Source organism: Carcharhinus amblyrhynchos, chromosome 19 (assembly GCF_965287045.1).
Source record: "Carcharhinus amblyrhynchos chromosome 19, sCarAmb.v2.hapA, whole genome shotgun sequence".
NCBI classification, from domain to species: Eukaryota; Metazoa; Chordata; class Chondrichthyes; order Carcharhiniformes; family Carcharhinidae; genus Carcharhinus; species Carcharhinus amblyrhynchos.
Window position 1 is genome coordinate 41,726,761 of NC_137342.1, and position 16,309 is coordinate 41,743,069.

Genomic DNA, 16,309 nt, shown 5'->3' on the forward strand with positions numbered 1-16,309 from the left:
GCGAAATTATTTTTTCATGGATTCAGTAAAACCCATTTGTTTTATTGGATCAAAAAATAAGTTGTAAACGAGGGATTATTAATTTGAAGGTCAGTTCAGAACAGCCCAAAGCCAGCTATGCTGGAATGAGGCTGGATAGAGCTAAGAATAGCTCACTGGTTTTAATTTATCTTAGTGTTCGCTGAGGTCTTTAGTTGCAGTTTGAACCTGCTGTGGTTTGCAGCTTACTGAAAGAAGTTAGTCAAAATAACTAAGTTAGACAGACCTACATTATAAGCGGAGTAAAATACAAAATTCATCATTGATCACATAAAAGATGGTGTGGCTTAAACTTGAATCTTGTGAGGAACAGAAACTTGATGATTGCCCAAATTGAAGTTAGTAGGAGAATCTACAGTAAGTCTGTGTTGCACTGCAAAAGGAAGTAACTGGCAGATTTTCTTCAAAGCAAATCAGAATAAAGGTCTGAGACCTCCACAGATGAGACGAGAAATTAAAATTTGAACACCAAGACAAGCAAAAGCTAGAAAAGTTTTTCTGGAGGACTGTGGCATACTCTGGGTGCCCCTATAGAAGTAACATACTTCACAGCCGAAGTGTCTTAAAAAAGAATTCTTGGAGGAAGTAGGAAGTAAACCTGAGTGAATAGCATATATAGTTACAGACTAAACTGTTAAGTTAAAAGTGTTTGTTTCATGTGAATCATTTACATGCAATAATCTTTTTGTTTCAAAAAGTGAAATCTTGTTGTGTGGTTCTACTGGTTAAGCAGATATTCAGATTTTTAGAAAAATTTCAACCTACCTGAAAAAGATCGCAATACTTAGAATCCCTACAATGCAGAAGGAGGCCATTTGGCCCATCGAGTCTGCACCGACCACAATCCCACCCAGACCCTATCCCTATAACCCAAGACATTTACCCTGCTAATCCTCTGACAGCAGAGTCAATTTAGCACGGCCAATCCACCTAAGCCGCACATCTTTGGATTGTGGGAAGAAATTGGAGCACCCAGAGGAAACCCATGCAGTCATGGAGAGAACATGCAAACTATACACAGACAGTCACCCAAGCCACAAATCGAACCCAGGTCCCTGCAGCTGTGAGGCAGCACTGCTAGCCACTGTGCCACGGTGCTGCCCCTTTATTTTAAGAAAGGGCTGCACAGCCCCTCAGATCAGTAATTCCACATAACTTCTAAGGAGTTAAGATTTAGGTTTCACCAAAAAACATTGAAAAATTGCATCAAGTTTTCCTATATGTGCGCTCTCAACTAAGGTGGTTCTTGACTCGAAACTTAACTCTCACTCCATCCATACAACACAACTGCAGCATAAAAATTCAGTATCCATGTAAAAGTGAAAAAAATTTACATATAATACAATGCAGTACCTACCTTGCTATACCAGTTAAGGCACGGTTGTACAATGTCTGGTTCATCTATTCCATGTAGTTCAACATACCAGATGCTGAAGTTAAAGCTCGGACCCCAGGACATTAATGGAACTAGAAAGAAAAGTGTGGAAAAAAGTTTCAAGACTATTTTTGGATATGCCTAAAATAATCTCAATCTTAAGGATAGCAAAACCCATTTTTGCACTTCACACATTATTCAGTAACTACCCACACGTGTTTCTGTATTGATTTTAAAAAGTCATCAAAATATATTTGGCTGTTATGCTGAAATGATAATCAACATGGGATTAAACAGAAAAAAAAGTTCAGAGGGTAAAAAAAACAGTTTGTTCATTACTGCAAAACATCCTATAGCACAAAGAGACAGGATTAAAGATCGGTCACTACAAAAAGAAATGGGAGCACATCCTTCATTTACTTTTTTAAATTTATTAATTTGTGGGACATGGGTGTCGCTGGCTGGCCAGCACTTATTGCCCTTCCCTAGTTTCCCCGAGGGAAATTGAGAATCAACCACATTGCTGTGGCTCTCAAGTCACACGTTGGCCAGACCAGGTAAGGATGGCAGATTTCCTTCTCTAACAGACTTGAGCGCACCAGATGAGTTTTCCCAGCAATCAGCAATGGTTTTCATAGACATCAGTAGATTCTTAATTCCAGATATTTTTTATTGAATTCAAATTCCACCATTTACCGTGGTGGGATTCGAACCCAAGTTCCCATAACATTAGTGGAGTTTCTGGATTAATAGTCTTGCAACACCATCACTAGGCCATTATCTCCCCACAGTAAAAATGGTCCTGAAGTAGGTTTCCCAGCATATTCAGGTGGGCACTGTACAGGCTAGCATTAATGAGGGGTTTTGTATAAATCAATATTTTGCTTCCACTGAGCGTGGATCACATCTAGCTTTAAAAGTTTGGTTCATGTTCTAAGATTTGCTCTCTTCAAATAATGGTACTGCGCTACCTTAACACTTTAGCTCTACAATATGTTATTTGCAGAACCTGTTCTTCAAGGTTAAGAAGATTAATTAATTGAAACCATCTGTCAAGCATAGGATTTTATGATCATTAATGACTGACCAAGATTACCTACATAAAGACTGTGACAAGCAAACACATATTATGTTACCCACTGAGGGTTAATAATACAGTAAACTTTTAAAATTTGTAGGTTAAAATTACCATGAACGATAGCAATTACAAAGTTATAAAATATTGACGCAGGATGCATTTACAAAATGCATTTTAGGGACCAATTCCAACAACCCATTTAAGTTTTGGCCAGTAACAAAACAAGAGTTACCTCCCAACAGCTTGCACTAAAAAGCCAGTAATAGCAAGCAGTAAATATGAGGCACTTCACAGAAATGAAAACTGCAGGTTCACACTCCCGAGGCAGTCACACAAACAAATCCACCAGTTACAATGCAGGCAACAAACATTCAGCTCCAAAAGGGACAATTTTGTTCCAGTCGAATAATTCCAATTTCCTAAGTAACATGCTGTTTTGAATTCCTCTTCAGAAAAGAATATTCCTCCTTCTGATTTTTGCTTTTTCAACCTCATGCCACATTTGAGAAATATTACTTGCTTGAAAATATGGTAATAAATCTGCAGCTTTAATTTTCATTGCCCACTGATCTACTGTCCAACTTACAAATGCTTACACTGGGTTATTATAACATTGAAATATTATCACTGCATTGCTGTTTGATCCAAAATGGAAGATGACTGCCCACTGTAAAAATGTGAAGTGGTTTGCACCAGTTCTGGGTGAGGAGAAGATCTGTATACAATCCTTCATAGGAATGAAGACTATACAAAAGGCGTCGGAGTGTGGCAATGACTAGGGGATTTTCACAGTAATTTCGTTGCAGTGTTAATGTAAGCCTATTTGTGACACTAATAATTAAACTTTACAAAAACCTATCACAGAGTATTACAGCCAGCAGTGACATAGCTAGTGTGAACGGCTGTAACTCTTAACTGAAGGCTAACTGGAAAGGGTCCAAAAGTTAAACAGCAGAAGAAAATGCACTGGAAAAAGATGACATGTTTTGCAGTATACATGCAATAATGCAGTCAAATTAACTACTTCATCATATGACATATACAGTAGGCTAAACAATTTTTAAAATAGAGGCACAGTCAGAGGTGTAATCGCACAGGTGGTGACCACTCGGCCCAACAAATCAACTTCAGCTCACCTTTCCCAAAAACTGGTGTGTAGCCTATCAAGGTATAGTCTTTCTACATCCAAAAACTGAAAAAAAGGACTTTAGCAGACACATACAAAAGCCGTAAATGGAAAAAGCAGCTAAATCTTAGTTTGAAGTTGTAATTTAAATGAGTTCCAAGGCTTTATTCCTAAAAAGTTATTTTCATATTCACCCTTTCTCTGCCAGAGGCAGCCTTAGACTTTTCCTTCATGCCAATTCGCACTTAAAGTAATCTGTGTATTTAAAACAATTCATTACTAGAACAAATTATTTAAAAGCTTCATGACCATTGTATTGTTGTACTCCTTCGACCAATTTATCAAATTAAAAATAAAAATATGGAGCAAAATTGTAATAGTTTTGCCTTACATTTCATGGTTAGACAAAGCTCAGACCAACCTTGAAGCAAACTAGCAATAATAAGTTTTGAATTTTGATGGACAATTATAACTCATGTTATTCAAACTTTAAAAATATATTAATGTAGTTGACTAAGTAGATGATAAAAGTTGTGCTTAATTATAAATGTAATAAAATGATACATTCAAACATACATTTTCTACAAATACCAGATAATCAATGAGTTGTAATAGTGAAATATTGGCCAAAGTATGATGGGTTGAATCCAAAGTGTCATAATTGCAAATGAGAAAATTCGCAGCCAATTTCAATTTGAAAGGTTCAATTCTGTCCAGATTAAATTCCATATCATTTTCATAACTATAACAATCAGATGGAACTTGCTTCAAGTTGCTCCACTGTGCTACACACTCAATGTTCTCCATAAAGTACAAAATGCATAATCTTATGTAGTGTATATTGCAATACCGAAGCACACCAAAACATCTTTACTCAAGAATTCGCTAATACGGAACAAGCAGCCGCTGGGGCTCTTTTCTCTAGAAAGGAGATGAACAGATGACCCGAGAAAGGCCTTCAAAAATTCAGTAGCGGTTCTAGACGATCATAGAGAAGCTGGAGATGAAATTGGCAATACCAGCCATATGACACTGCAGCCCTTCTGTTTTCCTATGCAGTTCACAGAGGTTCAAACTCCTTTGGGCGACTTATTTCATAGTCTCAAGTGTCATTTTTTTTTGACTTGAATTTAAAATCTTGGCAATATTTTGCAAGCCGACGGGAAATAAAAACTGACGTGGTGCAAAATCAGCCAGCAATTCACTCCAAGCTTGTTTTGTGGCACTGGCATGGATCCATTTAACCACCGAGTTATTTCCAATCATGGGGGAGTCCAAGAACAGGAGCCATAAATATAAGACAGTCACTAATAAATACAGCAAGGAACTCAGACTGCTTAGAACGTGGAACTTGTTATCACATGGAATTATTGAAACGATGAGCACTAATCCATTTAGGGGGAAGTTAGATATGTGAAAGAGGAGGAAAGGACTAGAAAGGTGTGTTAATAAAGATAAAATAGAAGGAAGGTATTGAGACATATGGACCAAGAGCATGGATATGGAATACAAGGCATGAACCAAAGACAGGATATGGAATAGAAGGCAAGGCATAGAGGAATATAAACCAACGGTAGGCAGAAGGGGTTGGTTTAATTTGGCGTCATGTTCTGCACAACATCGTGGGCCAAAGGGCCTGTTCTACATTCAATGAAAAAAGATGGGAGGAAATTCATGTAGAGCATAGAGAAGGCATAGAGCTGTTGGGCTGAAAGGCCCGTTTCTATGCTGTAAATACTACGGAATCATGAATGTAATGGAGTAAAATACTGCCATCCATGTCACACACTGGAGGATTTCAAGTTGGTTCCAAATCTCAAAAAAGCTTCAGTTACTACTTAGCTGTGAATTAATGAGATGAACAACCATGATGCAATCGAAAGTACGTCTTTTTTTAAAAAAATGTGTCTACAGATGTCTGAAATAGTCCTCTGAGAAAACATTTAGCATTCAGACTCTTTGTTAATTGTTCAAATGCCATCTTCAATAGAAAATTACTGAATTGGATATTTTGTTCCATTAAAATGGAACCCCTTTGTAAACATTTGTTCAAGGTTTACTTACTATGTCACCACCCCACAGACTGCTGTACTCAACTGCTTGTATGGCTGATTGAATTAATTTGTTCAATCAGTAAGAGATCTTACCTATTTTAATGAAACGACAGGGGAACATCTGATCATCAATTTTGTGCTTCAAGGTGAAAGTCTCCTTGTTGTAATCATTCTTTAAGCCGCTGTGAATCAAAAGCAGGTTTAAATATCAAGGGATTAACCATCTCCATTTGAAAACAAAACAACATTGACAATGTCAGTGGAAAATGCTACCAACAGGTCATGTCCTCTGATCTTGAGATAACCCCTGAAGACGTGGGGGTAAAAAATAACCAAGGATCTCAACTCAAAGTAGTTTCAACATTTTGTTGCACCACAGGACTGACCCAATAAACCAAATTAATCATCATCTTTTCCCATCCCATTGAATTAATTTCCTCAGCTAGAAACTAACCTCTGCCCCCTATCCCTACACACACATACAAATGGCGGCACAGTAGTTAGCACTGCTGCCTCATAGCACCAGGGCTTGGGTTCAATTCCAGGCTTGAGTGACACCCTGTGTGGGGTTCGCACATTCCACCCAGCTCCATGTCTTCACGGCTTTCCTCCAGGTTCTCCGGTAGTCTCCCATAGTTAGGGGGATAAGTGGGATAAAATGTGGGGTTACAGGGATAGGGCAGGGGTTGGGCCTGGGTAAGATGTTCTGAAGCAGAATCGATACAGACTCGATGAGCAATATGGCCTCCTTCTGCGCTGTAGGCATTTTATATATATTCTTTATGTGACTCGTTGCCAATTTCAGATTTGTCTGCCCATTGCAGCTTTAAACATTGCAAGTTTAAAGTTTATTATCGTAAATGAGGTTTACATTAACACTGCAATGAAGTTACTGTGAAATTCGCCACAGTCTGCCATCTATTTGGGTCAATGCAGCTAACCAGCACTTCTTTCAGAATGTGGGAGGAAACCGGAGCACCCGGAGGAAACCCACGAAGACACTGGGAGAACATGCAAACTCCACAGTGACCCAAGCCGGGAATCGAACCCAGGTCCCTGTCGCTGAGAGGCAGTAGCGCTAGCCACTGTGCCACCTATATTGACATCTCAATCCAAACAAATGCAGCAGTGCAGATATCTGATTCCCTTTTAAAAGATGCTATTGAATTTACTTCCTTCATCTTGAGGTGATGCATTCTAGCATAACTCGCTGCACGACAGAAAAAAGCTCATTTTCCTCTGGTTCTCTTCCCAACTATCTTAATCCGTGCCCTTGGTTAGCATCCCACTCACCTGATCAAGGGGCAGTGCTCCGAAAGCTTGTGGCTTGTGTTATCAAATAAACTTGTTGGACTTTAACCTGATGTTGTAAGACTTCCTACTGGGCATCTTTCCTGCCAGTGGAACCAATTTCTCCACTTCTGCTCTATCAAAACCTCTCATGATTTTGAATACCAATCCTACATCCCAATTCTGTTTTGAACTTCTTTCTGATTCTCTTCTTTTATTTCCACAATTCCAGTATTTGTAGTTGTTTTTTAAAACTTCCTTCACATGCAACTATCCTGGATTTGTTTTTTTGCATTTATTTTCATCCTCAATGAAATACATTTAAGTTTGTTGGCTCTGGTCCTCAATCTGGAACAAACACAATTGGCCAAAATACAAATACTGCACACTTCAAACCCATTTTACATACACCGATTCGTAGGAAGGATGACAGCCTTTACTGGTAGCATTCTGACCTCCAAGACAGAAGGTGTAGGACTCAAACCTCGCTCCAAAAACTCCAGTCCAAAGGAGACTGGAGTAGTAGCTTTAAGTTCTGGGAAAATGTCCAATTCAACAGTCAAGTCCAGTGGACGTAGGAGACCTTGTTCACCTTGCATGTTGTGCAAGCCCACAAAACACTCAGTCAGACAGGATATAGCACCCTACCAGTTAAAGATGATTATGGTTATGGCCTGGAGAGAGCATTGTCACTGTGGCCCATCAGATTATTAATTGGTCTTCAAATAGATTTGAGTCACTTCAAAGGCTGTGCCACAGCTCAGTGATGCACTAGGGCTCTTGAGGAGCCAAACAGAGAGATACTTCTCCTCAGTAATAGCAGGAAAAGACTTGCTGCTGTAAAAAAGGCCTGGCTGAGGTGACCCAGGAGGCCAGCAGGAGCATTGAGCCTGGATTGAGTGATCGATAATGGAATTAAGGGTTATGGGGAGCAGGCAGGTAAGTGGAACTGAGCCACTTCAGATCAGCCATGATCTTATTGAATGGTGGGGCAGGCTCGAAGGGCTAGATGGCCTACTCCTGCTCCTATTTCTTATGTTCTTATGAGACTGCACTATTCTTTAGAGGAAATGTAGATGGATACAAAAAACAAACTGGCATAGTCAGTTAATCAAAAGGAGAAAACAAACTTGCATATGCAAACTTGATATAACACTATGTCAAGCCTCTCATAAGTAATCCATATACAATCAAGCACTAAGTGCAACCAAGGTAAGCAATCATTTGCACAGGAAACGTCCTGCAAATGATGAAAAAAGACAATAAATGACTCAAGCCAGGATACTCAGAACTCTCAAAATAGTAGCATGGAATTTGTAACAACGACGCAAGCCACATGGAACAGACAGATCTGTTCAAGTTTTAAAGTAAAATTTAATTATTTGTCACAAGTAAGGTTTACATTAACACTGCAATGAAAGAGTTGTATAATTAATTCCCCCCTACTTGGTCAGGAAGAAGAGGGAGGCGTATGTTAGGTCGAAATGACTGGGTACGGAGAGTGCGCTGGAGGAATATAGAGAGAGTAGGAGGGAGCTAAAAAGGGGAATTAGAAGGGAGAAGAGAGGGCATGAAATGGCTTTGGCTGGTAGGATTAAGGAGAATCCAAAGGCATTTTATTCCTATATTAGGAGCAAGAGAGTAGTTAGAGGGAAAATTGGTCCTCTTAGGGACAAAAGCGGGGAGTTATGTATTGAGTCGGAGGGAATGGGGGAGCTCCTGAATGAATACTTTGCGTCGGTATTCACAAAGGAGAGGGGTTCGGAATCGTGCGGTCTGTTAGAGAGAGCTGAGGATCAGCTGCAGGAAATATCTATTACGAGGGAGGAAGTGCTAGGGCTTTTAGGTAGCGTAAGGACGGATAAAGCTCCGGGGCCTGATGGTATTTATCCCAGGCTGCTTATGGAGGTGAAAGATGAAATTGCTGGGCCTCTGGCGCAAATCTTTGTCTCTTCTTTGGACACAGGTGAGGTCCCAGAAGACTGGAGGGTGGCAAATGTGGTACCGCTGTTCAAAAAAGGTAGTAGGGATAACCCTGGGAATTATAGGCCGGTGAGTTTGACATCGGTGGTAAGGAAATTAATGGAAAAAGTACTTAGGGGTAGGATGTATGAGCATTTGGAGCGTTGCGGTCTGATTGGGGATACGCAACATGGCTTTGTTAGAGGGAGGTCTTGCCTTACGAATCTGGTGGAATTCTTTGAGGAGGTGACAAAAACGGTTGACGATGGGCAAGCCGTTGATGTCATCTATATGGATTTCAGTAAGGCGTTTGACAAAGTCCCTCATGGTAGGCTAGTAGAAAAGGTTAAGGCGCATGGGATACGGGGTCAGGTAGCTAGGTGGATTGAGAACTGGCTGGGCAATAGGAGACAGAGGGTAGTTGTGGAGGGGACTTTGTCCAGCTGGAGGCCAGTGACCAGTGGTGTGCCGCAGGGCTCGGTACTGGGACCTCTCCTCTTTGTAGTCTACATAAATGACTTGGAAGAGAGCGTAGGTGGTGTGATCAGCAAGTTTGCTGATGACACCAAGATGGCAGGGTTGGCGGGTACTGAAGTGGATTGTCAGGTGATACAACAGGATATAGATAGGTTGGTGCATTGGGCAGATAGGTGGCAGATGGAATTTAATCCTGACAAATGCGAGGTGATGCATTTTGGAAGGAATAATGTAGAGAGGAGCTATGTGATTAAAGGTAGACAAATTAGGAGCATAGAAACACAGAGGGACCTGGGAGTGCAGGTTCACAAATCCATGAAGGTTGTGACACAAGTGGAGAATGTTGTCAGGAAGGCTTATGGAATGCTAGCTTTTATAGGAAGAGGTATAGAGTTTAAAAGCTGCCGTCTAATGCTTCAGTTGTATAGAACATTGGTTAGACCGCATTTGGAGTACTGCGTCCAGTTCTGGTCACCTTACTACCGGAAGGACGTGGAGGCTCTGGAAAGGGTGCAGAGGAGGTTTACCAGGATGTTGCCTGGCATGGAGGGGTTGGGTTACGAGGAAAGGTTGGAGAAACTGGGACTGTTCTCTTTGGAAAGACGGAGATTGAGGGGTGACATGATAGAGGTATATAACATACTGAAGGGAATAGACAGGGTCAATAGTGAGAGACTGCTCCCTAGACTGGTTACGAATACAAGAGGACATGATTTAAGAGTGAGGGGGGAGAGGTATAATTTGGATATGAGAGGAAGGTTCTTTACGCAGAGAGTTGTGGGGGTATGGAACGCGCTACCGAGTGGGGTGGTGGAGGCGGGAACGTTGGACTCGTTTAAGGTTCAGTTAGATAGGCACGAGTGAAACGAGGATGGAGGGTTATGGTCGGGGTTATTGAATAAGGGTTAGAACCTCGGGAGACACCGGAAAGGCAGGCTTGTGATTAACGTTTTTGTCTTTTCACTCCGCAGGTGGAGGTCCACCTCGTTGTCAAACGAGGGGCATGCACACGGTGGGTCGTGCGTGGGCTGCTCCTGGAGGTTCCGGGAGTGGCCTAGTACTTCGTGTCGGTGTGTGTGCTTGATCCTGGACCGGTAGACGGGCACCGCAACAGCTCGGTGACTAGCACTGCTAGCTGTGCAGATACATGGATTTGGGCCTGTGTCTGTGGGAGTTTGTGCATTCTCCCTGTGGTTGCGTGGGTTTCCTCCGGGCGCTCCGGTTTCCTCCCACACCCCAAAGATGTGCTCTTAGGCTGACTGGTTTTACCAAATTGACACTATTCTCCCCTGAATCTGGCTAAGTCAGGGGTTCTATTTGTAGATACGCAGGGTAGAATAGGTGTAGGGTGATGCGGCGGCGCGGGCTTGTTGGGCCGAAAGGCCTGTTTCCCGTGCTGGGTTGTTCTTTGTACCCTGACACTAAATGGCTTGCAACTGTCTCCTACTGAAATATATATCTGATTCCCTTTTAAAAGATTCTATTGAATTTACTTCCTTCATCCTGAGGTGAAAATCCCCAAGTCACCACAGTCCAGTGCCTATTCAGGTCAATGCACCCAACCAGCATGTACGTCTTTCAGAATGTGGGAGGAAACTGGAGCACCTGGAGAAAATCCATGCAGACACAGTCAGAACATGCGAACTCCACACAGATAGTGACCCAAGCCAGGAATTAAACCTGGGTCCCTAGCGCTGTGATGCAGCAGTGCTAACCACTGTGCCACCATGCCGTCCCAACTGTGCCATCTGGATCCAAAAAAAACGGAGTACTGTCCACTAAAAGTCAGTTTAAATTATGTGCTCAAAGCCAAGAGCTTCCAACAGATTCAACTGCTTTACTAGACACCACCTACCATTAATGCCCCTTGCATCCCATCTACACTTTGTATCAACACCAATGGATTGCAAGCAAAAATACAGATGTTGAGGTTTAAATTGATGCTGTCCATATCACTAAAAGCAGGATGTGACAAATCAACTTTCAAGTGAAAACCATCTGTTTTGTACTGGCTATAATCCAATTTAATATTCAAGAAATCAGCATTCAACTTTTGATATAATATACAAAGCACCTAACAAGAATAGCGGTGTCATCATAACATTCAGAGATAAAATTATGTTTTACAACAGAAATAACCCACCGAGTCAGAATCACTGGGCTATACAATTACAATAAGAAGTCTCACAGCACCAGATTAAAGTCTAACAGGTTTATTTGGTAGCAAACGCCACTAGCTTTCGGGCCTTTGCCTCTTCATCAAAGCCCCGAAAGCTAGTAGTGTTTGCTACCAAATAAACCTATTGGACTTTAACCTGGTGTTATGAGACTTCTTACTGTGTTTACCCCAGTCCAATACCAGCATCTCCACATCATTATACAATTACAACCAACTTTAACATTTCATCCAGTTCTACAAATCAACAGAAACAATTCCAAAATGCAAACTTACAAATGTACGACGAGCATAGTAAACTATTCGACCCCTCAAATTCAAGGTCAGGTCTGATCTGTTTCAAATTCCATATTCCCATCTACCCCGATAATCACTGTTTCTCTTATGAACATAAAACCATAGGAATGAGGAGCAGCAATAGGAAATTCAGCCCCTGGGGCCCACTCCTCCATTCAATACCATCGTGGCTGATCTCATCTTGGCCTCAACTCCTCTTTCCTATCCATTGTTCATAATCCTTCAACACATGAGTAATTAAAGGTCTGTCCTGACATCTATTACACTCTGGGGTAGTGAATTCCACAGATTTATGGCCTTTCGACAGAAGTAATTTCTCCTCATCTGTTTTAAATCTGCCACCTCTTATCCTAAAAGTATGACTCTCATTCAAGATTTTCATACAAAAGGAAGCATCTTCTCTACATCTACCCTGTCAATCCCCTTTAGCATCTTATATGCCTCAATTAGATCTCCTCTCATTCTTTTAAACTCTAGAGAGTACAAGTCTAACAAGAATCTACCTACCCCACCTCTACCGCCTCTGAAACAAAGAGTTCCAAAGTGACTAACCAAGGAAAAAATTTCTTCTCATCTTTGTCCCAGAAGGGTATTTTAATTTTAAAACAATGCCCATAGCTCTGGACACACACACGCACACACACACGAGGAAACATCCTTTCCACATCCACCTTGTTGTTATCACTCAGGATCTTGTATACTTCACTCCTCTAAGCTCCAGTACAAAAAACCCTGTTTGTTTAACCTTTCCTCACAAGGCAACCTGCTCATTCCAAGTATCAATCTAGTAAACCTCCTCTGAACTACCTCCAATACATTTGCATCCATCCTTGAATAAAGAGGCCACACTGCACACTATTCAAGATGTGGTCAAACAAATTTGTGGAGGCATTTATAATTCAGAGTTCTTTTCTGCAATACCATATAGCACTCACACAAAAACATGACTGTCATTGCAGCAAGTACAGATTACCAAGTATACATTTGCCATAGACAACTGGCTCAGAGTGAACAACAGTCCTAACACAATCAAGGAAATCAAATGTCCAATAGGAAGATACTGGTCAATGCCTTCATCCTGTCCAAGAACTGGTGTTCCACCTTAGGTCTCAGTTCAAATCAACCAATCCATTATTTGTTCCACACATGACAATCCAAATCCTTAAGTACCAAAAATCCAGGCACTGGACATTAAAGTCTGGGTGGAAAGAAGCAGGGAGAGAGCACAGGTAGACCAGAGACCGTTGCAAAAACTGCTGCCAACAAAAAAAAAATCCAACTATACAAATAGATACCAGAAAGTGATTTTAATTAAACAGTGAAGGCATTCAAGATGACTTGTCAATTTGGACATCTTAAAGTGAATTAACAGTTTATCAGTCATCTGCAGAGTGATTGATTTGATTTGCAAAACCTCCCGAGTAAACTTACAACAGTTAACCACGGAAGCAAACAACAGGCTAAGCAATTAGGATCATGACGCCACTGTTATCACTTGCCTTGACAGCAGTTCAGTCATGTTCTCTTCACTCATTCCCCCATAAACTTTAAATTTCTTCAGGTTGCAGACGTGGGTCTTTTCATACTTGCCAAAGGTAATGCTCTGAACTATTGCAGGCCTCTCAAGTTTCAGAATCAAGTACTGGAGAAAAATAATCAAACAATGCAGTAAGGTCAAGAATAATTATGAGAGAACTTATGTAATTGGTTTCAATGGTAAGTGATAATCAGGAATACAAATCAAATAACAATGCTGGCATAAGTGTTTGTTTAAAAATAAAACAAAAAATGTTGAGCAAAAGAATAATCATTATGGTTTAAAAATTGACAAATCACTGTTTTAAACAGAATGAAATTCCTTGAAATGGTTAACACAAAGAACAGCTATCAATGCTTTCTGTTGAGCATAAAATGTTTTGCATTTCAGAAGAGACTTGGTGAAGTTCCATGACACAGCTTCTATGGTTGAAAGCACACAGGATCAATGGCATTTTAGCTAGATGGATCAAGAACGGACTTGGGAATAGGGAAGTTATAAAAGCACAGGGTATTGAGCTTGTGTTAACTATTAGATGAGTCTGTTTGACCCTAATCTTTGAAATATTAAGTAAATGCTCAAGAGCTACAGACTATATTTAATGCAGGTAATTCAATTTGGTGTTAGAAATATAACAGATGGGCACACAATACTAATGAAGATCTGGTTGTGACTATCAATTTAAACTCAATAACAAACCAACTGCATACTGGGAGATAGGATGCAGAGGTTATAGACTTGTCAACAAACATGGCGTTTGGCACATCTGGAGAATGGTATGTAGTGTTTGGCTTAAATGTGCAAAGAAAACTGGGGTTTAACTTAACGTTGGCTCTGCAGTCAGATGAAAACACAAGGATCCTGCCAAACCTGGAAGTCTAAATTTCTAGAAGAGATGTCTGCCTTTTGTAGTTAGTGTCTCTGCTATCAGCAATTAGAAAATTTACAATTGCTAATTTTATACCAGCTCCCAGTATTATCAGCTTTTATTAGTGAGTAAAACAAATCAAGGTGAAGTCAAGCATTGAATTTCCATGTCTCCCAGATTAATGTACTTTCTAAAGTAAAATGAGTTTAGATTTAATTGCATTGATATCTACTCAAATTCGTCATTTTGTTTCTACCACAAAATGGCAGAGTAGAAAATTGAGAAAATTACACAAATTATTGAAAAACAAAATGAACAAAAGGTACAACAGTTATAAGGGAGTAAGCATTCAACTTCAAACAGATTTACTAATTACAGAATACATCAGTTAAATGTGTTTACAGTAGGGCTTGTTTTTAAAAATCCCACATACAGTCCATTTAAAAAGTCCTGATTGGGGGGTCACATGATGAAAGCTTTGGAGCGGCTGCAATTCCATGAGCTTTGGTGCTATTCCGCTTTTAATCTGTTTTTTATCCCTGTGCACACTGATAATTATTTGATCCTGGTGCGTGTACGTATAATCTGTGCTTGGTCCTGGAAGATCCTGGCTGAATTTTGGCAAAATGGATCAAAATCAAGTCAAAAAAATCCTTGTTTGATTAAGGCGGTAGGAGACAGCTGGGATGAGGCTCAGTTTGCAGTGACGGCTTCGCTGATGAGTGGGCCTTTGCTTAAGTGATGCTGTCGGCATCGAGATAATGGCCACCTTTATAAGTGAAGTTGCGGACAACAGTCACGGTTCCTCAGCACAGATTTTTATCGACAAGCTGAGATATCTAAAAGAGGACGGATAAAGTGGAAAAGAGAATCGAGGGGGCAGTTTCCTTGGTAAAGGCTCACCCTCAGTTCTTGGAAATTCAGCTGCATGGTATGTCGAATATCCTGACTGATTCAGGAAGTTGGGGCCAGAGGAGAAGCACCTGTATGACCCATCTCCAGAGAGGAGCTGGGGATGAATTTCCTGCTGAATTTCTTTTTTAATTAATTTTTGGGACATGGGCTTCACTGGCTGGCCAGCACTTATTGCCCGGCCAGCATTTATTGCCCATCCCTAGTTGCCTGGGGGCAGTTTAAGATCAACCACATTGCTGTGGCTCTGGACTCATATGTAGGCCAAACCAGTAAGAAAGGCAGATTTCCTTCCCTAAAGGACATTAGTGAACCAGATGGGTTTTTCTGACAATTGACAACAGTTTCATGGTCATCAGTAGGTTCTTAATTCCAGATTTTTTTTTAAACTGAATTCAAATTCCACCAGCTGTCATATTTTCACAATCTTGATTTCAAGGCCAGGCACTTAAGTTCGGTGAAGCACATTGTATCCAGTCTTTGAGGTCTGGGGTCAGTCGAAGACTCCAGTCACTGGCCTTGTGTTGTCTTGTCCTCTGTATTCATTGAGAAGGGTTAGAGGTAGTTTACATGTCGGGTCCTCTCTACCTGCTGGGGTCTAAGGTTTTCTTCACTGGAGCTTCTGGATGACATCGTGGCGGAGGTGCAGAAGTTTTGATGAAAGTCTGGATGGATTTTGAGTGTTGCTTGATGATCCTGTCATGGTTTTAGCCCTTTCAAGCTCCGAGGTCATATGATCCTGCAGTTGGTCATTAATCCTAAACTTTGTGACCCGGTGATTATACTCCTGATTGCGATATTGTCCTTTATCCAGACACGGGATATACGAGTACAGAGGCGTTTGTCACTTGTTATTGTGCGAAAATTAAGATTGCCTAATTTTTCTTTTTCATGGTATTCATGCACCATTGTGCTCCTAACATGGAACAAGAAAGGCTGCAGGCTCACACAGATTTCCATTTGCATTCAATCTTGGTTTTGATGATTGATACCGGGGGAATCGGAGTGGGTGGAAGAGTCTGCCCAGCCTGCTTCAGGTACTAAATTTTGGGTTTGCAATACCAAGATAGTTCCTTCTATGGGGATTGTTTATGGGTCTCCATCCTTCCATTGAGGAC

At 40.9% G+C, this 16,309-nt stretch overlaps 1 protein-coding gene across 2 annotated transcripts in view; it reads right to left on the reverse strand.

The window, feature by feature from the left end:
- mkln1 (muskelin 1, intracellular mediator containing kelch motifs) overlaps positions 1–16,309 on the reverse strand; it is a 148,250-nt gene that overhangs the window by 107,518 nt on the left and 24,423 nt on the right. For both annotated transcript variants that reach the window (XM_080207657.1, XM_080207656.1), the window contains exons 3-5: positions 13,374–13,516; positions 5,766–5,854; positions 1,397–1,506 (exon numbers count right to left, since the gene is read on the reverse strand). In XM_080207657.1, coding sequence (XP_080063783.1) covers positions 1,397–1,506; positions 5,766–5,854; positions 13,374–13,516 — 342 coding nt within the window. The remainder of the gene's footprint in view (positions 1–1,396; positions 1,507–5,765; positions 5,855–13,373; positions 13,517–16,309) is intronic.